Below are 22,310 nucleotides of genomic sequence, written 5' to 3'. Positions count from 1 at the left end.
CGGTGCAGGGTTGTTGGTGCTTTCAGCGGCGGAGGTGGATTGAGAGGACGGGACGGGAGGGATTAGCCGCCGGGGGGCGGAGCATATGTAACCATGGAAGAGTCAACTCGAGCGTCCTTTCGCGATAGGTGAAAGCACCAGGAGGGCGGGGCTTTCATTTATTAAATCACGTTATGTAAATGATGTGGATAGACAGGCCAATGGAAAGGCCCAGGGGAGTGTACCACTGGCGCCGCGCCGCTTGGGCAATCTTTAGGTAGTTCTATTTATTTGCTTAGTATATGCAAATCATTTGAACAAAGTTAGGCAAGGAATGACCTACTCATCAAAATATCGGCAACCAATGACGAGGTGGACATTTTATAACCTGTAATTTTCAAGAAGATATTTGTATATCTGATATTGTTGGTATTTGCATTCTTTTCACAGTCTGGTGGTTTGAAATAGCATTTATGTGCTGATGACTCCCAAATCAGAGATCTCACTTTTCAATTCCAGCTTTTATACACAGTTATGTATTTGACATCTCTTGCATATCTAATACATCATTTCAAATTCAGTATGTCCAAAACTGAACACGTGATCTTTAACCCCTCAAAACCTGCTGTATTCACAGCCTTCACCATCTCAGCTGAAGACAACTTAAAAATTCCAGTAAAGTAAAAAACCTTGAAATTCTCGTTACTCCTTTTATCTCACTCCCCGCTGTCAATCAGACAGGAACTCCAATCTTGAGAAAATATTCAGAACCCAGCCTTTTCACTTCCACTTCTTTCACCTTGATCTGAACCATCCTCATCTCTCACGGGGTTACCCCAGCAGCCTCCTAACTGGTCTTCCTGAGTTTGCACCTGTTTATATAGTCTACTGTATTATCTACTTTGCAACCTTTTTTTTTTCCCAAAGGAGGCCTCGAAGGACTTCTTAGCTTAAAGCCCTGCAATACCTCTGTTCCTCTCAGAACAGAAGCCTAAGTTTTTACACTGAATTATGAGATCCTAGGTGAGTTGGCTCCCTTTTATGTCTCTGATTTTATTAATCTCTTTACCTACACCAGGCATATTTCCCATTGGGGCCCTTCTGCTCCTTTTCCCTCTGCCCAGTTGGCCTCTTCTGAACTTTGCCCAAAGCTAACCACTATCCTGACTTCTAACAACATATATTAGTTTTACTTGTATTTGTACTTTGTACAAATGGAATTGTACAGTAAGGGCTCTTTTGTGTCTGTATTCTGCCCAACATGTTAATGTATTTCATCTGCATTGTTGCATATAGTTATAGTTTGTTCATTCTCATTGTATAATAATAGTCTTATATGAATATAACCTAATTTATTTATCTTGAATGAACAAATTATTTAAGATGCCCAGATCTTGCCGTGGCTGCTGTGGCTCAGTGGACTGAGCACCAGCCTGTGAACCGAAGGGTTGCTGGTTCAATTCCTGGTCAGGGCACATGCCTGGGTTGTGGGCCAGGTCCCCAGTTGGGGCTGTGTGGGAGGCAACTGATTGATGTGTCTCTCACACTCACACATCAATGTTTCTCTCCCTTTCTTTCTCCCTTCCCCTCTCAAAAACAAAGAAACAAACCCAGGTTAAAAAAGAAAGAAAGATCCCCAGATCTTCTCTTTCCTTCTTTGTGTCACCAGCATTGTTGTGAAGTTTAATTAATTAATAAAGCATTTAGAATGGTATCCAGTACATAGTAGCTACTCAATAGAGGTTAGTTATTAATTTTGTTATATTCAGATATTTTATTCAATTCAATGATCTCACCCTTTTCTGAAGTGCTATACAGTCACTGCAGCATTCTTTGGAATGCCAGTTTGGCTTCACCGCTGGGAGGGGCCAACATGGGTGATCTCAGTGGCCCATTCTGTCTTCAGTACATAAAACAAGCTAGACCAGTTGGATTCTCTCTATCCAAGGCGTCAGGAAATCTGAAATAGTGGCCAGTGACTGGGGGTTGCTAGTTAACTCATCTGGACCCCTCAGAGGAAAGGTCCAGGAATAATCTCACTGAACTCTTTGGCTTCTGCCTTCCCTGGGGTTGGCTGTTTAATCCTTTTTGCCATCCAGGGAGCCTGTATCCCTAACATCTGCCCTCAGTATCCTCTTAATCCAAACCCTTTTCCCCTTCATTAAATAGACTGTTTTTTAATCCCCCAAAAGACCTCAAAGACTCACTTAACACTTAAATTGTCAGGCTTTATAGTGTTGTGCATCCTTTATTCCACCCAATTACACCAGTACTTTCATCCATCCATCTATCCATCCATCCATCCATTCAATTTTAAATATTATTGAGGGCTTATGATATGTCAGGCATTATAGGGTAGATCATATTATCCTTATTTTCGGGTGAAAGACTCAGAGAGGCTGAATGATTTATTAAGGTTATTCAGTTCATATGGTGATGGAGAATGTTGGTTCAAAGTAACCCTTGCTCTTCACCATAGGCCTGGATGGTTTTTCTTTTTTTGATATGTATCTTTTCATACCTCCTAAATTCTTTGATGTCAGGGTTACACTATATGTCTGGAATCCCCCTTGGCATACAAAATTCTCTGCTATAGTAGACACATTGCTTATCTTGGCAAATCCTCACTCCCCTTCCCTCAAAGATGCTTCACTCCTTTCCAAACCCAGGAAAAAAAAAACCCACAGAGACCAAGCTGACTTGATCTGGAGAAGGAGGAGAATTTATTTTGGTTTGACTTTGGCTCACAATTTTGTATTCTTTTTTTGTGTGTGTTGGGGTCATTAGAAGCATCTTCAATCTCACCACAAATCAAGGCAATTCAGAGATAGCTTTCTTGGCTGGAGGACCCATTGGTTTCTCTTGCTCCCTTGCTTTCTCCTCATACATAAGGATCCTGATCAAGATAGGAAGAGACACAAGGATCAAGAGAATAAATCTTATGCTGCTTTGAAAGTCTAGAAGAAGGGTAGGGGTTTCAAGGGTGGGAGGAGGAGGAGGAGGAGGAAGAGCAGGGGGAAGAGCAGGTGGGGGTTCTGGGGACTGAAGAGACCAAAACTATGGATGGGGATAGGACCTTCGAAGGGTTTCTCAAAGGATGGAAGAAATGGATGCTGAGTAACGGGTAGTAGGTGAGCCTGGGGATGGGGGTAGGGGTGGAGAGAAAACAGGTAAGTATCGGGGAGGTTGGAGCTGGACCCGGGGGGGGGGTCTTTCCTGGCTCTGGCTTTCCCCCTATAGCAATTCCCTCACATTTTTAGGATGGCAGATCTCTTGCCCAACATCATCCTGAGAAAGTCAGAGTAGTTGAAAGTCTCTCCAGAGCCGCTGGAAACCTCCTTGATTAATTTCTTTAGTTCCAGGTGGGTCTTGGGTACCCCAAGTTTCTCCAGCATTCGCTTCAGGGACATGATATCTAGAGATAAAGGATAGGGGTGACAAGATGAGAAGTCTCTCTCTCCCCTGTACCTCCACATTCCCATTCCCTTTCTCTTATCCTAGTAGCTCAGCCCTTTCCCAAACCGTCAGTAACGGAACGCTGTAGGAGAGATCTCTCTCTTCCTAGGTTTGCACACTTCCCCAAATCACCCTTTTCTCACCAATATCTCCGTTTCCATTCAGGTCAAACTCCATGTATTTCCCTGGGTGAGGGGAGAAAGCAGAGGGTAAGCTCTAGCTGAAAGGGCAGGGGCAGGGCAGAGGACTGAGAAAGAAGTTGCTACCAAATGCTAGGTGGGGGAGAAAGTGTGAAAGAAGGAGGTGGGCCAGGCAGAGGAAGTAGAGGTTGGGGAGATGAATGGCTCAGTTAAGGCATTCTGAGTTTAGGGGGCTGCTGAGAGGGGCTGGGCAGGGAGAGCGACTGCAAACAAGGGGCAACAAAGGCAGCCTTCCCTCATCCACCACAAAAGTAGGCTGTGTCTCTGCACTCCCCCTTCTGTTCTTAGGGAAATCCTACCCCTTCACCTCCCATTCACCCCCACAGTTTTTCCCTCACTCTTAAAGGCTTCCAGTTTGGAGGGCAGATCCTCATCACTGCTGTACTTGGGATCATCCAGGAATTGCTGTGGAAATAGCCAGAGCCAGGGTAGGCCCTCCAGCCCATGGCCCCTTCCCCCGGGCCCGGCCCCCTTAGTTCTTCCTTTTACCTTGTTGATTTCATTCAGGCTCTCTTCCTGCCTGGCCTTCAGCAGCCCAAAGGTCTTTCCTCCTGGGGGGTCACAAAGGTTAATGTATCCTCACCCTGAGACCAGCCTAGAGCCATCCCAGTTCTGCCTTCCTAGGCCAGCTAACAGCCTTCCTGGCCCTTGGCCCACGCTGTTGGCTCCTTGCTCACATTTGAGGCTTCTGCCTCTCCCACCTTTCATACCTTGTAAATCCCTGGTTTGGCTCATGGCTCAGCAGATGCTGGTGGAGACAGACAAGCTTGCTGTTTCTCTGCCTGCCAGCTCTGCTCTCCCACCGCCTCCTAGGGGGCCTCCCTCATAAACTTCCCCTTTCTCCTCATTACCTCCTCCTCTACCTCCAGTCATCACTTCCCCATCAGCTTCTGCTGACACTGGGAACCCCAGGAAGAAGGGGGAGCTGAATGTAGCATGGAGATGAGAAGATGACATCCTCTCAAATTCCTCTGAAGGAGAGCCCTCTGTGTGCATGAAAGAAATATCTTGATAAGCTTTTGGAGGTGTGGGGGAAAGACAGTAAGATCCCAGGGGCATTTATTCTCAGGAACAAGTGGTCCTTGAACAGGTCTAAAGATTCAGGTAACTCTAAGGCCTTGCATTTCATCAGGTTTCATGAGTCTGGCTCGTGGTTTGGGATAGGGGGCTGAGGAAGGGCTGACTGGATTCTTCTGTGCTTAGGAGAAGAATCTGAAGTCCTGGAGGTGGCAAGCTGGGTCCAGGGTCTGGAAAGGAGAGAAACTTCCTTCTGGGCTGGGCAGCTCCAGAGAGGCACTTGGAAATATGGAAATGTCTGTAACAAAGGCATTTCAATTTGTTTGCTTTAGGATATACAATGTAACTCCCTCATCTTCTCCCCTTTGAATTCTTTAGTAAAATCTGCAGAGCTCAGGAATTTGAGAATTGAAGTAGATTCTTTGGAGGAACTGAAAGTGGTGCTGAGAGAGACAGCATTTATGGACACAAGAGCCAGGGGGGCCCTGGCCAGTACAGCTCAGTTGATTGGAGTGTTTTCTCATAAACTGAAAGGTCATGGGTTTGATTCCCAGCCAGCGCACATGCCTGGGTTGCAGGTTCAGACCCCAGTTGGGGTGCAGGCAAGAGGTGACTGATCCATGTTTCTCTTTTACATGAACGTTTCTCTCCTCTTTCTCCCTTCCTTCCCATCTCTCTAAAATCAATAAGCAGCCTGGCTGGTAACACTTAGTGGATTGAGTGCAGGACTGCGAACCAAAAGGTCAGCAGTTTGATTCCGGGCCATACACGTGCCTGGGCCAGGTCCCCATTGGGGGCGTGCACCCAGTTGGGGGTGTGCGAGGGGTAACCAACTGATGTGTCTCTCCAGAGCATGTTGATGTTTTTCTCCCTCTCTCCCTCCCTTTCCTTCTCTCCAAAAGTAAATAAATAAAATCTTGTAAAATGTCTTTGGATGAAGGTAAAAAAAAGAAGATCCTGAGGTGAGGCCAACATTACGTTTACATGTGTGGTAAGGGTGCTGGTCACTGTGGGTTCAACAGAGCCCTCAAATTCCCTCCCTAGGTGAACCCTTCATCTCCCTTGCTGCTCTGTTTGACTAGTCACTGCTAAGGAAGGTGAAGACAGGTGTGTCCCCATTACTGAGATCCTTTTGTCCAAACTCCCTGCCCAGAGTTCCATCCCCTCTACCCCAGCATTGATGGAAACACCTTTCATTCTCTCCCCTCGACCTATTCCCCTTCTGCAGCTGGGAGTTTTCATTTCTCACTGCCCTCTCCCTCACTCATGCAGGTAGGGGGAGATGCTGGAGGGGACTTTGACTTAATTTTTAGTTAATTAATGTTTTATCCTTACCTGAGAACATGCTTACTGATTTTAGAGAGAGAGGAAGGAAGGGAGAGAGATGTGGAGAGAAATATCAATGTCAGAGAGAGAGACATTGTTGTGTCTGGTATGAACCCCAACTGGGACTAAACCCATGACCTAGGCATGTGTCCTGACCCAGAATCAACCCGCACTTTCAGTTTATGGGATGACACTCCAACCAACTGAGCCACACTGGCCAGAGAGAACTTTGACTTCTTGACTACGCTTTATTGCAACTGCTTCTCTCCTTGGAGAGAAAGCTGCAATCCTGCACTCCCAATGGTATGACTGCCTGGTAGGGGGGATTCATTTCTTTACTCATACATTCACTCAACAAATATTTATTGAATACTAACTATATGCCAGGTATGCTTTTAAGCCCAGTGAACCAAACAAATGTGAACTCTTGTCCTCAGGGACAGTCTAACTGGGGAAGAGAGACAATAAAAATAAACAAATATATTGAAGGTGGTAGGTGCCCATGGAGAAAAAGTAAGGAAGGGAGACAGGAAGTGCTGTGGTGGACTGCAGTTCATTGGTTAATAACATGTAAGTTGCAGGTATACAATTTTATAATACAACATTATGTGCTCACCACCCAAAGTCTAGTCCCTTATGTCACCATGTATTCGACCCCCTTTACCTACTTCGTTTTCCCTCTTCCCCACTTCCCCTAGACCGCAATCTTAAATAACTGCAATCTTAAATAGGGTAGTCAGGGAGACTTCACTGAGAAAGTAATATTTGAGCAAAGATTTCAAGGAGGTGAAGGAATAAGCCATGTGGATACATGGGAGAAGATCATATTAGGCAGCAGGAACAGGAAGTACAAAGGTCCTGAGGTGACATGTTTGGGTGGCTGGAGTATTTGTGAAGCATGAAAGGGGACAATGTAGCTGGAACCAGGTAGGTGAGGAGAAACAGAGGCAGGAGATGAGGCCAGACTGAGTAGGACCACTGGGAAAACTCTGACTTTTATTCAGAGTGAGATTGCCTCTCAAAGTGGTCTTTTCTTTTTTTTTTTAAGATTTTATTTATTTTTTAGAAAGAGGGGAAGGGAGGAAGAGAGGGAGATAAATACAGATGTGTGAGAGGTACATTGATTGGTTGTCTCTTGCACGCCCCCAACTGGAGACCTGGCCTGCAACCCAAGTATGTGGCCTGACTGGGAACTGAACTGGCAACTTTCTGATTCGCAGGCCAACACTCAGTCCACTGAGCCACAACAGCCAGGGCTGAGAGTGGTCTTTCCATCCATGATAGCTTGGCAGACTACCATGGTGAGATAGAGCTTAGATGCTCAGAAAAATGTCCTGTGCTAATGTGAGAACTGCTCTGACTGTGGGACAAAAATGAAGAGTAAAATGTATCTAACAGGGCAAGTGGATGAAAAATTTCACTCAGCCTAACACAGATGTGAGGAAAGGCTGTGACGAGCAGACATGCAAGGAGACACCTTCCACCCAAATTCAGGGTCGGCCCCTTGACCACAGAGAGGCTGGTGCACAGCAGTTAGGGCTGAAAGGGACATGGGGCTTCTGGGCAGAGAACTGCCAGGGTGCAGTGTGGGTGCTACAGCAAGGAATCCATTGAGAACTTTGAAATAAGGGAAGATAACCCTCTCCTTAAAGCACGGGTTCTCAGCCTATGGTCCTTCCACCAGCATAATGCAGAAGCATGTTAAAAATACACATTGTTGGGCTCCAGCCTGGACCCACTGGTTCAGAAACCCTGGGGCTGGAGCCTAGCAATAGCTTCTGCAGCTCGTGCCTCAGATGATTCTGATACATGCTCAAGTTTAAGAGCCACTTCTCCAAAGCAATAAAGTGGTTTCTAAACCTCCAAGGCTACTAAACCCTGGCTGCAGGTGTCAACATAGCTTAAGCACAGGTCAGTGAGTGGTGGGGCTCATCATCCTTGGATGCAGAAAAGGCAGGGGTCACTGAGGCCAGGGTTGCTAGTGTCCAGCCAAGCAGTCAGGGAGAGAATGTTGAGCTGGCTTAAAAAATTACCTGGCTGGTGTGGCTCAGTGGATTGAGTGACGGCCTGCAGACTGAAAGGTTGCCAGTTCAATCCTCAGTCAGGGCACGTGCCTGGGTTGCTGGCCAGGTCCCCAGTTGAGAGAGGAAACACATCGTCGTTTCCCTGGCATGTTATTTTTCTCTCCCTCTCTTTCCCCTTTGTCTGAAAACAAACAAACAAACAAACAAATTAATTAATAATTACTCACTGGAAGTCGGTGACATTAGAGTCCCTTATGGAACTGGCACCATGTTGCCAAGGGCCTGTGTCATGATGCCATGCTCTTCAGGGGCACTGCTGGTTAGAGCCAGGCCCTGTAGAGTGTGCCTACAGGGAGAGAGTACACTGGCCAGAAAGCTTGTCTGTGTGAGCCCTGGATGTTTTCTGTTTGCCCCTCTATTTCCCCTCCCCCTCAACTGTGCCCAAGAGACTAGACTGTACAGACCACATCAAGGGCACCTCTGGCTTCTAGCTGTTTTTGGCTGATGAAGAGCCTGGCAGAAACACAGTGGGAGGAAGGACATTAGATTGAGAGTATTCATTCCTCTGGCTACCTTCCCACAAGGTCACCTCAGGCTGGCCAAAACCTCCACCTCAGGGCAGTGCTCCTCTCCAGGCAACCTGCTGTAGAGGACTATGTTCCTCCAGTATTGGGTAGGCCTTGTAATTCATTTTAGGTGGTCTGTGAACTTGGAAAGGAAAAAATGTACCTCATTTTCTCATGTCCAACATTACATATGTTGCCTCGCCAAAGACCACTTCACAGTTTAAAGTCCTTATTTGAGCCAAACAATGATATTGTTTGCACCGATGTCTTCATTAAAATCTAACTTCAACTCTCTTGTATTTTAAGTGTCTTGCCTTTTATTTAATGTGGTAATAAAGAAGTACATGGTATATGCTTTTTCAACTTTTTATTAATATTTTGATAACTGAAATTCAATATAATTGGTTTACTTTGTGTTATATATTACAAATGAGTAAGAATCCCTGCTGGGACCAATATTCATGGGATATAAAGTACAGCATAGGGAATATAGTCAGTAATACTGTCATAACTATATGTGGTGCCTGGTGGGTACTGGAATTAGTGGGGGGATCACTCATAAATTATATAAATGTCTAACTACTGTGCGATATACCTGAAACCAATATAATGTTGAATGTGAACTGTCACTTGAAAAATAAAATGCAAACTAATAAGAACAACAATAGAAAACAATCCATCCCTGCTGGAACCTGTCTCTCCCCTCATCCCTGGGACCTGGGCTGGCAATATCCCTGTGATTCCTGTACAGCCACCTCACTCCACCTTTGCAAAGAAACCATCTCCAGCCCTGGCTGGTGTGGCTCAGTGGATTGAGTGCCAGCCTGCAAACCAAAGGGTCGCCGGTTTGATTCCCAGTCAGGGCACACCCGTGGGTTGCGAGTCAGGTCCCCAGAAGGGGGCGCACAAGAGGCAACCACACGTTGATGTTTCTCTCCCTCTCTCCTTCCCTTCCCCTCTCTCTAAAGATAAATAAATAAAATCTTAGAAAGAAAGAAAGACAGACAGAAAGAAAAGAAAGAAAGAAACCATCTCCTCAAGTAGCCTGAGCCTGATTGGAGGGCTGTGTTCTGTTGGGACCCAGCTAATACAGTGCGTGTGTGCATGTGTGTGTGTGAGTGTGTATGCATGTGTGAGTATGTGTGTGTGGAGTACGGGGCTGGGAAGAAATGGACCTCTACGGCTCTATTTCCCACTGGAAATTAACAAAAGGATGCCCTGGTGTATAAACCAGACTGTGCAGCCTGGTAAACCAGAGGCCCTCCCTGAAGGAAGGTCGGTAAACAAGCCAGAATTCCACACCTGCAAGGTTCAGCTCTGTAGAATCCTAACCCACTCACTTATGTTGCCTTTGCCAAAAGCCTTTTCTTTCTATTTTTAAAGTGTATTTTATTGACTATGCTATTACACTCGTCCCATTTTTTTTCTCCCCTTTATTCTCCTCTGCCCTGCAGCCCCCATCCCACCAGAATTCCCCCAACTTAGTTCATGGCCATGGGTCATACATATAAGTTCTTTGGTTTCTCCATTTCCTATACTATTCTTAACCTCCCCCTGTCTATTTTGTACCTACCATTTATGCTTCTTATTCCCTGTACCTTTTCCCCCCATTCTCTCCCCCTTCCCCTCCCTGCTGATAACCCTCCATGTAATCTCCATTTCTGTGATTCTGTTCCTGTTCTAGTTGTTTGCTTAATTTGTTTTTGTTTTTTAGGTTCTTGTTGTTGTTCACAGTTGTGAGATTGTTGTCATTTTACTGTTCAATTGTTTTGATCTTCTTTTTCATAGGTAAGTCCCTTTAACATTTCATATTATAAGCGCTTGGTGATGATGAAATCCTTTACTTTACCCTATCTGGGAAGCACTTTATCTACCTTTCCATTCTTAATGATAGCTTTGCTGGATAGAGTAATCTTGGATGTAGGGCCTTGCTTTTCATAACTTTGAGTTCTTCTTTTCAGCCCCTTGCCTGCAAGGTTTCTTTTGAAAAATCAACTGATAGTCTTATGGGACCTTCTTTGTAGGTAATTCTCTCCTTTTCTCTTGCTGCTTTTAAGACTCTCTCCTTACATTTAATCTTGGGTAATATAATTATGATGTGCCTTGGTGTGTGCTTTCTTGGGTCCAACTTCTTTGGGACTCTCTGAGCTTCCTGGATCTCCTGGAACTCTATTTCCTTTGTCAGATTGGGGAAGTTCTCCTTCATAATTTGCTCAAATAAGTTTTCAATTCTTCCTCTTCCTCTTCTCCTTTGGCCACCCCTATGATTCGGATGTTGGAACATTTAAAGTTGGCCCTGAGGTTCCTAAGTCTCTCCTCATTTTTTTGAATTCTTGTTTCTTCATTCTTTTCTGGTTGAATGCTTATTTCTTTCTTCTGCTCCAAATCGTTGATTTGAGTCCTGGTTTCCTTCCCTTCACATTTGGTTCCCTCTGTATTTTTCTTTATTTCACTTTCCACAGACTTCATTTTTTCCTCTCTTTTGTGACCGTACTCAACCATTTCTGTGAGCATCCTGACTACCAGTGTTTTGAACTCTGCATCTGATAGGTTGGCTATCTCTTTCTCGCTTAGTTGTTTTTCTGGAGTTTTGATCTGTTCTTTCATTTGGGCCATATTTCTTTGTCTTGGTGGTCCTGTTACACTGGAAGGGGCAGAGCCTTAGGTATTCACCAGGGTAGGACAACTCACATTGCTGTGTTGTGATGCTGTGTGTGTGGGAGGGGTCTGAGAGGGAATTATGCCACTTACTCAGCTCTCTGCCGGCTACCAGTCACTTCCCCTGCTACCTACAAGCAAGTTGGATCATTCTGGCGCTGATTCCCAGGTGGGTGAGTTTGTGTAGTTCTGGGACCCTGTGGGTCTCTCCAGCCAACTCTCCTGTAGGGCTGGGAGTTTCTCCTGCTGCTGCATTCCCACAGGTTTTTTACAGCTAGAGGTTTTGAGGCTTTCTTTTCTTGCACTGGATCCCTGGGTTGCGCTGTCTGTCTCCCTCCCCAGTTGTTCCTCCCAGTTTATCCGCACACGAACGTAGGACCGCCTGGTCCTCTGGCCGAGGCTTTGCTGCACATCCTCTCCGCCCAGGCTGCCTGTCTCCGCCCCTCCTACTGCTCTGGATGAATGTTTCTTTTTTAACTCCTTGGTTGTTGGACTGCCATACAGTCCGATTTTCTGGCAGTTCTGGTTGTTTTTTGGTTTTAAATTTGTTGTCCTTCTTTTGGTTGTGCAAGGAGGCAGTGTCTCTACCTATGTCTCCATCTTGGCTGAAAGAAAAAGCCTTTTCTTTCTAAAATGTCTCCTTGTAGGGCTTTGATGGGAACATGACAGCTGTTTACTTATAAATTTCCCCTCTTTTCTTCTGGAAGCCTTTGGAAACACACACACACACACACACACACACACACACACACACACACGCTACATTTTCCGTGAAAGCTAGGAGACACAGAATACCGACACCTCTGAGTAGGACCAAATTCAAAGCTGAGCAGGCATTTCCCAGCAGTGCCTCAGGGAAGAAAGAGCAGGGAGGGAGAACCCCAGTGACGGTAAGCAAACAGCAAATATTCCTTCCTGGGAGGAAGGGCCTCACCCCAAGAGGGAAAAGCCAAGGGCAGAGCTAACTGAGCAGGCTCAGCACTGGTAAAGGTGATATGAGAACATCTTAAATCACCCAAAGCTACCCAGGGGTCTCAGAAAGTCCCAGGAAAATTCTCCTTCTAGCATTAAGTGCATCACTTAGGTGCACTTGGGAGATGGCCACCTGTGAGGCCTCCTGTGAAACAAAGAAGCCTAAGGGTGGTGGTGAACACTTGCTTAACAAGGAGAGGTTCTCAGAGGAAACAAGGTAGTGGCTACACAGAGGTGCCAAATTTAAAGGAAATAATCCATTGTTGTGGCAAAAAGAGGAACCCTTAAACATGTAAGTTTGGAAAGCTATTCTGGGCTCTCTCCCCACCCCCTATAAAGTCCTCTACTAATAGTTCAGAAAAATCTTGCTTATTTCAATATAAGTAACAGAAAGAAATGACTAAAGCTTCTGTTCAATTAACTATGAAATAAAAGTTAAAAAAAAATCAACCCAATTTACCAAAAGGTAACAATACACCGGAGGTATATTGCCAAAAGCAGGTGGAAATTGTAGCCAAAATCCCATCATGAACTGCGAAACAAAATTTTGTGTAGCCTTTTAGTTGTGATGGAAGGCCAGAGAAGAGGTAACAGGAAGGGATGAATAGGAACAGGAGGAAAGATGTAGAAGAAAAATACAAAGCCATTTCAAAAATGATCACTAAATTTTGTAGGAGAACAGAGACATATAAAATACATTCCTAGTTTTTAAAATCATAAATGACTATTGTGAAATGGTTTTCTTCTATTTTTAAAATCAGGGTAGTTGCTATCATTAACAAACTTTTATGAATGCTTTTATTGTGTTGATTGAGATGGTTACATGGATTGTCCTCCTTCATCTCTTAATGCAGTGAACCGTATGAATAGGAACTAGCAATTACATGAATAGTGAATTGCTTTCCTAGACAAAGATTGCTTAGTTGTTTGATATTATTTAGTCAGTTCTGGCTTAGGATTTCTAATATTTTTATTTTTTTGTATCTATATTCATGAATGAAATTGTCGTATACTTTTCCTTTCTCAAATTGTCTTTGCCTGGCTTTTGTATCAAGGTTACATTATCTAATGAAATAATTTAAGAAACTTTTCCTGTTTTCTGATTGCCAGAATAATTTTTATGTTAGTGGAATGATCTCTGTTTTAAAGATTTCATAATGATCTGGGCTTGGTGATTTTTCTGGTGGTTAAATTTTTAAAAACTGATTCATGGTATTTATAACCATTAAAGAAATGAAATCGTCTTTTAATGTTTTCTCGAGTCAGTTTTGGTCACAATTTTTGGAACATTATTCATCTTATCAAAATTTGTAATCTAAATATTTACTGTATCTGACATTATATTCCCTCTAAATTACTTATTTTTGATCTGTGCATGTTTTTTCTCTTCTTTTTCTGCTTAGTCAGTTTGGTCAGAGATTTTTAGTATTAGCAGTCCTGTAAAGAAATATTTGTATTTTGCTTCATTGTTTTCTGTTTCATTAATTCCTAAATTACTGTGGGGGTTACTTTGTGCTCTTTTTCTAATTTTTTTTAAGAGGAAGTTTATTTAGAAAGTTACAGAGGCAATAGAAGGGAGCCAGCTGGGCTACATAGGCTCAGGAAACGAGTTACAGAAGCAAAAGAAGGGCTCTTGGAACTTAGGAGAGAGAAAGGCAAAGGTAATGCGCCAGCTGCCGGCGGAGACGAAGAGGGGGACAGGAAAGGCGCAGCCTGCTCCGGAGAGGAAGAGCCCTAATTTCTTGAAATATCTGTTTGACTCATTGATTTTCAAACTTTCTTTCCTAAAATGTACATTCTGTGAATTATTTTAGCTGCATCCCACAGTATAGATAGGCAATGTTTTCACTGTCATTCCATTCAAAATATTTTAAATTCTATTATAATATTTTCTTTTAAGGTTTGAATTACTTAGAAGTAGGTTTTTAAAGCTTAAAAATACATTAAAGATGCATTTTTAAATTTTCCAAATATATACTATATATTCTTTGTTATTGATCTTAAATTGTCACAGATTTTGGCAGCAATTGTGTTCTATATAATTTTGATTCATTTTCCAAATGTCTGCCTAAGTGTACCTGAAAAAAATGTGTATTTTCTACTTTTTCTAAGGTTCCACATATTTCCATTAGAGCAATCTTGTTGATTGTCTGGTTTTATTCTTCAGTCTTTAGTAATTATTTGCCTGTTTGATTTATCAGTTTCTGAGAGATGTGGGTTAAAAATCTTTTTCTACCCCAGCTAGTGTGGCTCAGTGGATTGAGTGCTGGCCTGTGAACCAAAGAGTTGCCGGATCAATGACCAGTCTGGGCACATGCCTGGGCTGCAGGCTGGGTTCTCCGGTTGGGGGACGAGCAAGAAGCAACCACACATTGATGTTTCTCGCCCTCCCTTTCTCTCTCCCTTCTCCTTTCTCTAAAAATAAAATAAAATAAAATCTCTTAAAGAATTAAAAAAATCTTCTTCTATTATTGTAAATTAATTTTTTAAAATCATCCTTGTACAGGGAGTTCAAGGACACATGGGAGTGGTCCTAGCCAGCCTGGCAAAGTGAGAGAAGGCTACTCAGTGGAGTGGTGATCGGCCCCCAAAGGGAAGAAATGAGTGCCTCACCAGCCTTGGCTCCTTCTCATACCCAAAGAGAAATGGGGAAGAAAGAGGGTGAGAAATGGGGTTGGAGAAAGGGAAAGAGGTGTGCTGATGGGGAGAAACGGGGAGGGAAAACTTGGAGAAAAACAGGAAGGCAGAAAGAGATGTGGAGAGAGATCAGGGAAGAGATAGGGATGGAGGGAGAGGGTGACTTTCACCTGGAAGATGCTAACTAAACATTTGTTGAATGCTCACAGCACAAAAATGAAATTAGCTAGCAAATAAACAGAGGTGCGGGTGTGTGCGCACACGCATGTTTGTGTGTGTAGATGAGGGGTGTGGAGATGTGGGGTATGGGGAGAGAGACAGGGAAGAAACAAGTGATATCAATAAAGATGGTGAAACAAAAAGAGTGGAGGACAGAGATATGAGATAAGGAGAGAAGTGAGGGGAAGAGACATAAGAAGGGATAAAGTTAGGATGTCTGAAACATGGAAGGCACTCAGTAAATCATTGTTAAATGGATGGATGAGCCTTGATGCTCAGACAGGGAGATGTGGAATGATACTGAGAAGAAATCATACTATCTGTCAAAGAAGCAACTGTACTAGTTTCATCCTGAGATAACAAAGGCCTTCACTAGCAGTGGGAATTAAGAGGCAGAGAGATACCTATGATATTTCAGAGGCAGAATGGACCAGACTTAAAGACTGTGTGGATGGGGGAATTAAGAGAGAAGGCAGAATAGGATAAATCCTGGAGTTTTGCCTTAAGTGACTGGATAGATTGTGTTTCCATTCACTGAGAAGGCGAATACAGGAGGCTGACCCAGTATGGTAGACACTGATCATTTTGGAATACCTGTGTAACGTTCTGGAGGAGTATCTAGAGGGCAGTTAGATATTATAGACTCAGACCTCAAGAAAGAGGTCTGAGGTGAAGGTGTAGACTGAGATGGAGATATAGATCAGGAAGGCAGTAGTTAAAACTGTGGCTATGACAAGATTGCCTAGGTAAGCCCATGGTAGATGCTCAAAATTTGTTGACTGAAAGTGAGAGAAACTCCAACAGGAGAGTGGTGTGAGTGCACATGTGTAGCGTACAGACAGACTCCTGTCTGGAGGGACTCAGGCCTGACTGCTCTTATGTTCCTGTGAAAGAGAAGGTAAGATTCCAAAGTGGAACAGCTTCCATGGTGACGAAATCCAAGGTGCAGTTCACGTAGAGTCACGGTGATGGTTGGAGTGGACAAGGTGAGGCAACTGTGAAATTGAGAATTGAAAAATCATTTGCAAGACATATACAAAAATGTTCATAGCAGCCCTGCCCAGCTTGTTCAATTGGTTAGAATGTCATCCTGATGCTCCAAGGTTGTGGGTTCAATTCGTGCTCACAGCACATACAAGAATTAACCAATGAATGCATAGATAAGTGAAACAACAAATCAATGTCCCTCTCTCTCCCCCCGCCTCTCAAATCAATAAAAAAATTTTAAAACATTATATTTATTTATTTATTTTTAGAGAGGGGTAAGGCAGGGAGAAAGAGAGGGAGAGCAGCATCGATTTGTGAGAGAAACATCCATCAGTTGCATCTTGCACACCCCCAGTTGGGGACCTGGCCCACAACCCAGTCATGTGCCCTGACTGGGAATCAAACCAGCGACCTTTGATTTTGCAGGATGATGCCCAGCCCACTGAGCCACACCAGTCAGGGAAATAAATAAAGATTTAAAGAAAAGTTCATAGGAGATTTATTCATAATAGTGAAAAATAAGAAACAACCAAATTGTACATGATGAGGTGAATAGCTAACAAACTAGTATAACTGATACTGCTCAGCAATAAAGGAACAATCTATTCAGATGTGCAACAACATATATAAATGTCACAGACATGCAGATTGAAAGAAGCCAGATACAAAAATGTATACCATATGATTCCATTTTTATGAAGTTCAAAAACAGATTAAACTAATCTATAAGGGTATAAATCAGTGGTTGCTTCTGGGAGGGGAGAAGGATTGACCAAAAATGGGCATGGGAAAAATTCTAGGGTGATGGGAATGATCTATATCTCAATTGCAGTGTTGTTGACATAGATCTGCAAAAGGTCATTAAACTGTACACTTATGATCCGTGCATTTTACTGTATATACTGTATCTCAGTGTTTAAAATGTCATCTACCTGGACATTAAGTCTTCCAGAGAGATGACAGAGGTTGAGATAGGAAACCAGAGAGTCAGATGCCATCTCTTGGTGAGTGTGAGGGAGGTTGGACAATGCCAAGGAAACGACAAAGGTGATGGGATTCAATGCCCTGAACCTCAGAGAGGAAATTGTGGTCAGAAGTGGAAAGTATAAACTGGAACTATTAATTAGTTTGAAAACATTTATAAGGCCTTGGCCAGAGAAGTTGCCCATATCTTACCCCTTCTGACACTTAGAGGAGGAAACAACAGGTGAGGTGGAATCACCTGTGTTGGGATTCCAGCGTCCCGTCTGGGTTGTCACTTCTCCACCTGCTCTGAGCTCTGAGTTGGGAGTTTACTGGTTCTGATCACACTGAAGTCAGCCCACAGCTGGATATTAAAGAAACTAGACCAGGCCTAGCTGGGTAATTCAGCTGATTAGAGCATTGCCCCTATACACCAAGACTGCAGGTTTGATCCTGGTTCAAGAATCAACCAATGAATGCATAACTAAGTGGAATAACAAGTTGATGTCTCTCTTTCTCTCTCTCTAAAAATCAATATAAAAAAATTAGACCAGAGATGTGCATACATCCATTTCATAACTTTTTCTTTTTAAAATTTATTTATTTTTGTTGTTTATGTTATTACAGTTGTTCACACTTTTTCTCCCTTTCTCCACCTCCACCCAACAACTTTTCTTTTCATTACCTCTCCTCTTGAGTCCCTGGTAAAATTTTCTTTTGAAAAATTCCTTCCTTGTATCTGCTGAGCTGATCTGTGCAGCAGTTCCCATCCTGCACGTTAAAGTTCCCCAGAGCATCTCAGAATTACTGAAAAAGTGCCACACAGGATTTATTCTAGATGGACTTAAAAAATCTAAGTGTTTTTGGAATCCACAACATTTTTGTATATTTAAAATTGTAAGTAAATAAAAGAGGTAGAGAGAGCAAAATACCCTTGAGTTCAGGCCCAGCTACCACATTGGTCATCCTAACCCAGGACTGGGGAGAAGCTAGGGGCTACCAGACACTGAGCACCCAGCACAGTGTCAGAGCTGAAAGTGACAGATGCTACTACTCCCATTATACAGATGTGCAAGTAGTGAAACCAGGACTCCAATTTAGGCTGACTTGACTTCTAAGCTGTGTTGCCCTTGGCGGTGAAGTAGTGCTCTGTGAGTAAATGAGTGTGCATTGTGAAAGCATGGTTTTATCTGCAGGCCAGTCACCCACTCCCACTCCACTAAATGGTGACCTCCTCTCCCTCTCAAAGCCATGGGTTTCTCACAGTTGAGTAGAAGACACAATTTTCTCTACGTTGACTCTTTGCAAGGGGGTGATAGATGTTGATAGCACCAGGCAAGGTAAGGGACAGGGCAGAAGCTGGAATTTAATGTTGTGGGGAGGCTTCTCATGCTCTGTGACCACCAGGGGGCAGCGCTTGCCTTGCCAGGGCACCTCAGTTCCCTTGGTTAGAGTGCCCTGGCATGCATGCTTGTCTAGGTGGATCAGAGAAGTTAAACAATTTTTTCAAGCTTATATAACTAGTTTGTGGAGGAGCTGGCATTTGAACCCAACTTGACTCTAAGCCAGAATTCTTAACCATGAGATTACTGCCTCTCCAGAAAAACAAAACCAAACACTCCAGATCACTGCAGTGAAGGGGGGACTACACACTCAACAAATGTATTGTGAAACAGAGCTAGACACAGACACAAAGAAAAATAATGTGTTACTCTAAGAGGAGCCAGAGAGAAGTGTATGGTGAGGGCTGGGCCCATATTTTACTAGTCATGTTACAGGTAATCTTTCTTTTCTACCTGCTGTGCTATCTCACAAAGTTCTATAATACTTGTGTGTGGCATACTCTTGCCCTAATCCCTGTATAACCTTGGAGTCACATGTAACACAATGTGTCTTTCATTTGTGTCTGTGCAAACACATTTCATGGAATGGACACTTTGTAATTTCTCAATAAATGTTAGTTAAACAAAGAATAAAATAATAAATGAGTGAATTTACCAGTGGGTGGTAAGTCCACACACAATGTTGTCCATAAAGCAGACCTCTGTGAGAGGTGAATTCCTTTAATGGAGATTTGAATATGAATGAGTCCAAGCATCTCCATCAGCTGCACTCACTTTGCCAAACCTTGCTAGTCAACAGTCTAAGTTAAACAGGGACTAAGACCCTAGCAACCCCTGTCACCACCACCAATCAGCTTCCTTCTCTTAAACCCTACAGTTATAGAATTTCTAGAGGGGCCCTGGGGGAGAGCCAGATTCAAGGGAAAGAAATGGATGAGGTGGGCCTGGGCGCAGTTGAGCCGCGGGTTGGAGACATAGATTAGCTCTGGGCCAGGAAAGCTCTTGGAGGTGCTTCTGGGTTAAGGGTTGGTCTCCTTGAACATCGGAAGTTGGGGGAACCACATCCTGGTCTCACCTGCCCACCCACCTACCCTGGTGTTACCAGACATCTAAGCTCTACTCTCCTTCTCAAACCCTTAGGCAACCTGCCCCCACCTCCTAGTGACCCAGATATCACCCTTAGCAGAAGTCTCTCTCTTTGCAGAAGCACGCATTTCATGCCCAAGGTCCCAGGCGGTTGAGGCCCCTGGCAAGTGATGTGAATCCTGTATGTCACAGAAAGCTTCCCACCCTTATCGTGACCAAAGGCCTGGTTGCAAGTGGGCCATTCCTCATTGGACGCAGACCTCATCGCCACCCAGACCTCATTGCTCAGGCTCCCCTCTTCAACTGGGATGCCCTCCAACATGGACTGGATGCTGTTGCTCATCTTTATCACGGTCCATCCAGGTGACAGGGCTTTCCCCCCGGACCCTGATGGGTATGGGGCTGGGAGAAGGCAGAACGGGGGATGCTGGACATAGATGTTCTGGGGAGCAGGCTTGGTAGGGGCTGAATATTGGGTCCTGAGGGGAGTGGCAAGGAAAGGAGAGTGGAAGCAGGTGGCCCTCCACAAGGCTGACATCTAGGGACTCCCCAGTTCAGTTCCCTCCATGTTGCCTGCTGGTGAGTTCACTTCCCAGCTTCTACCCAGAGCTCTCTTCTTCTCAGCCACCTACCTAATAGGATAAAGTTGAAGGATCCAGTATAATTGGCTTGAAGGGGTCAATTTTTTTTAAGGAGTCAATTTTAATTTGATGAGCTTAATAAGCCTATTAAACAAGGCTTATTATTTGCCTCTAGATATAATTAGGAGTTTGGGACACCTAATTAAGTCTAAGATAAGTTTCTTAGTGAAACTGATTTTGGTTAACTGACAGACCTCACCTGTCAGACATATTCCTTTAACTAAATGCAGCGTGGATTCTAGACTTGTAGCTTCACATCAGCTGGAACCTGGGGCAAATCCAGGCCCCACTTTAGAGCCATAGAATAAAAATGTCTGGAGGTGGGGCCCAGATATCAGTTTTAAAAAAGACTCCAGGTGATTTCAATGAGCTCTTAAGTTTGAGAGCCACTGAAATAGGAGAATGACTGGTAAATTTCACTAATCAGATAATTAAATCAGGGATTTTAATAACTGGTTTAAATAATCAATTTGGATCATTTAATAGGGATCTCAATCAATTATAACCATGTCCTCACCTGAAGATTTACGTAGTTAACGCTCTTTAACCAAAACAAAGTAGCAAGGGTGGTGTACTATAGAATGTCATTAGCACAAAAATGATACTTGGAATGATATAATTAATGCTATCGGCGAACTAGGCAGCCACATTCAATAATGAGCTTCAACTTCATTGTGACAGGTTAAATTTCAGAAAGATATTACTGGTGAGTGCAGCTGGAAAATGATGAAAGACAGTTGAGTGTGAGAGTTGGTATAGGAAAGAATTTGAAAATGATTTAATAAGTAATGTTAAGATATTAGATTGGTAAAGAGGAAAGGGTTTAATGAGGCCCCTGAAGTGCTTGTCCCTTGACTCTCTGTGGGTTGGGGACAGCTGGGATATTCTGCTGCAAGCTCTCTTGTCTTTTCAGAGTAGCTAACTGGGGAGGCGTTTATCTGGGTCTTCTCTCTGCCCTTAGAATCCTGTGCTCTCTGGGTGTCCCAGCCCCCTGAGATTCGTACCCAGGAGGGTACCGCTGCCCTTCTGCCCTGCTCCTTCAATGCCAGCCAAGAGAGACTGGCCATTGGCTCCGTCACGTGGTACCGGGATAAGGTGGCCCCAGGGAAGGAGGTGAGGAACGGGACTCCCGAGTTCAGGGGCCGCCTGGCCCCTCTTGCCTCTTCCCGCTTCCTCTCTGACCACCAGGCTGAGCTGCACATCTGGGACACCCGAGGCAGTGATGCTGGAGTCTACGTGTGCAGGGTGGAGGTGCTGGGCCTGGGTGTCGGGACAGGGAATGGGACTCTGCTGGTGGTGGAGAAAGGTGAGGCCCCAGGAGGCTGCATGTTCTTGGCTGGAGGCTCCACTCTCCCTGGAAGTTGAGAGTCCTCCTCTGAGGCTCCCTGCCCTCTATCCCTCCCTGAGCCTGTGCACATTTATTCCCTGGGTCCCCTTTACCAAGCCCTTCTTCTTTACTGCCCACATGCAGGATCTCCTGGGCTAGGGGCCCTTGCAGTCCTCCTCCTCCGGGCTGGATTCTATGTCTTCAGCTTCCTCTCTGTGGCCATGGGCAGCACCATCTATTATCAAGGCAAATGTGAGTTGTGGAGCCATGGCAATGGCAGAAGAGATGGAGGGGCAGTGAGAGAGCTGGAGGAGGGGGGAGACAGAGATCAAGAAGAGAAGTGACTCTGGCTATCTCACCACCAGGCCACTGTCACATGAGGACACACTGCCACAGCTTGGACAGCCTCTGATAAGTGATTCCAGACCCCAGTGATCCCAGTGCTCTTCAGGAGACCCCAATAAATCTCTCTCTCTGCCCCACCACTAACTTCTTATGGGTCTCATGTATTTCCTTCTCCATTGTCTGGATACCCCAGTGTGTCCCTCTCTGGGTGCCTCTGATTCTTAACTCTCCCTTCTACTAAGCCTGGCCTGGAAAGGTCCAAGAAGGGAGCTTCCCAGAAATTGTGCTGAGAGCCCCCTCCCACCACTGTTCTGGGGCTCGACATGGGGAGGACCCAACTCTCCCAGGCCCAGGAGGCTGAGGCTGATTCCCCTGAGAAATGAGAAGTATCAAATCTGATTGGTCCTACCTGTCAAGTGCCCATAGACAAATATAAAAGTCTGCCCCCATCTACGAGAGATATGTTCCAAAACCCATTTTTTTTTCTGTATGTACCTATCTATGGTAAAGCTTAATTTATAAATTAGGCACAGTAAGAGATTAAAAACAACAGTAACAAAATAG

The 22,310-nt window shown here is 44.3% G+C and overlaps 2 protein-coding genes across 4 annotated transcripts; one reads left to right on the top strand and one right to left on the bottom strand.

Annotated features, from left to right (window-relative positions):
• Window positions 1-2,681: 2,681 nt before the first annotated feature.
• On the bottom strand, window positions 2,682-4,464 carry AIF1 (allograft inflammatory factor 1). Of its 3 annotated transcripts, XM_054568683.1 has the most exons (6): window positions 4,346-4,464; window positions 4,125-4,186; window positions 3,974-4,040; window positions 3,579-3,620; window positions 3,232-3,394; window positions 2,682-2,875 (listed from the first exon to the last, which is right to left on the bottom strand). In XM_054568683.1, exons 1-6 carry the CDS (start codon window positions 4,368-4,370, stop codon window positions 2,791-2,793), a joined length of 444 nt encoding a protein of 147 aa, XP_054424658.1. In that variant the 5' UTR covers window positions 4,371-4,464; the 3' UTR covers window positions 2,682-2,790. The 3 variants fall into 3 exon arrangements, with proteins under 3 accessions (XP_054424658.1, XP_054424659.1, XP_054424660.1); XM_054568684.1 differs by lacking the exon at window positions 3,579-3,620; XM_054568685.1 differs by lacking the exons at window positions 3,974-4,040; window positions 4,346-4,464.
• Window positions 4,465-19,753: 15,289 nt separating this feature from the next.
• NCR3 (natural cytotoxicity triggering receptor 3) lies at window positions 19,754-21,813 on the top strand. Its single transcript, XM_054570194.1, has 4 exons — window positions 19,754-19,796; window positions 21,036-21,380; window positions 21,546-21,653; window positions 21,767-21,813. The coding sequence occupies exons 1-4, from the start codon at window positions 19,754-19,756 to the stop codon at window positions 21,811-21,813; spliced, it is 543 nt and encodes a 180-aa protein (XP_054426169.1).
• The last annotated feature ends 497 nt before the right edge of the window (window positions 21,814-22,310 follow it).

The sequence above is a fragment of the Pteronotus mesoamericanus genome, unplaced genomic scaffold (genome assembly GCF_021234165.1).
Source record: "Pteronotus mesoamericanus isolate MK-2021 breed Mesoamerican mustached bat unplaced genomic scaffold, CSHL_Meso_final contig_20, whole genome shotgun sequence".
NCBI lineage: Eukaryota > Metazoa > Chordata > Mammalia > Chiroptera > Mormoopidae > Pteronotus > Pteronotus mesoamericanus.
The sequence above is the reverse complement of the archived record's forward strand: the minus strand, read 5'-3'. Positions and strand labels throughout refer to the sequence as shown.

What these genes read in the sequence shown, in the direction of transcription:
- AIF1 (XM_054568683.1), bottom strand. Translation starts at nt 4,370, where the DNA reads ATGAGCCAAACCAGGGATTTACAAG. An exon ending in CAAACTGGAAGCCTTTAAGA is followed by an intron (nt 3,621 to 3,973) that starts GTGAGGGAAAAA and finishes CCCCTCACCCAG; the next exon opens with GGAAATACATGGAGTTTGAC. An exon ending in GAATGGAAACGGAGATATTG is followed by an intron (nt 3,395 to 3,578) that starts GTGAGAAAAGGG and finishes CTTTATCTCTAG; the next exon opens with ATATCATGTCCCTGAAGCGA.
- NCR3 (XM_054570194.1), top strand. Translation starts at nt 19,754, where the DNA reads ATGGACTGGATGCTGTTGCTCATCTTTATCACGGTCCATCCAG. An exon ending in CTTTATCACGGTCCATCCAG is followed by an intron (nt 19,797 to 21,035) that starts GTGACAGGGCTT and finishes CTCTGCCCTTAG; the next exon opens with AATCCTGTGCTCTCTGGGTG. An exon ending in CATCTATTATCAAGGCAAAT is followed by an intron (nt 21,654 to 21,766) that starts GTGAGTTGTGGA and finishes TCTCACCACCAG; the next exon opens with GCCACTGTCACATGAGGACA.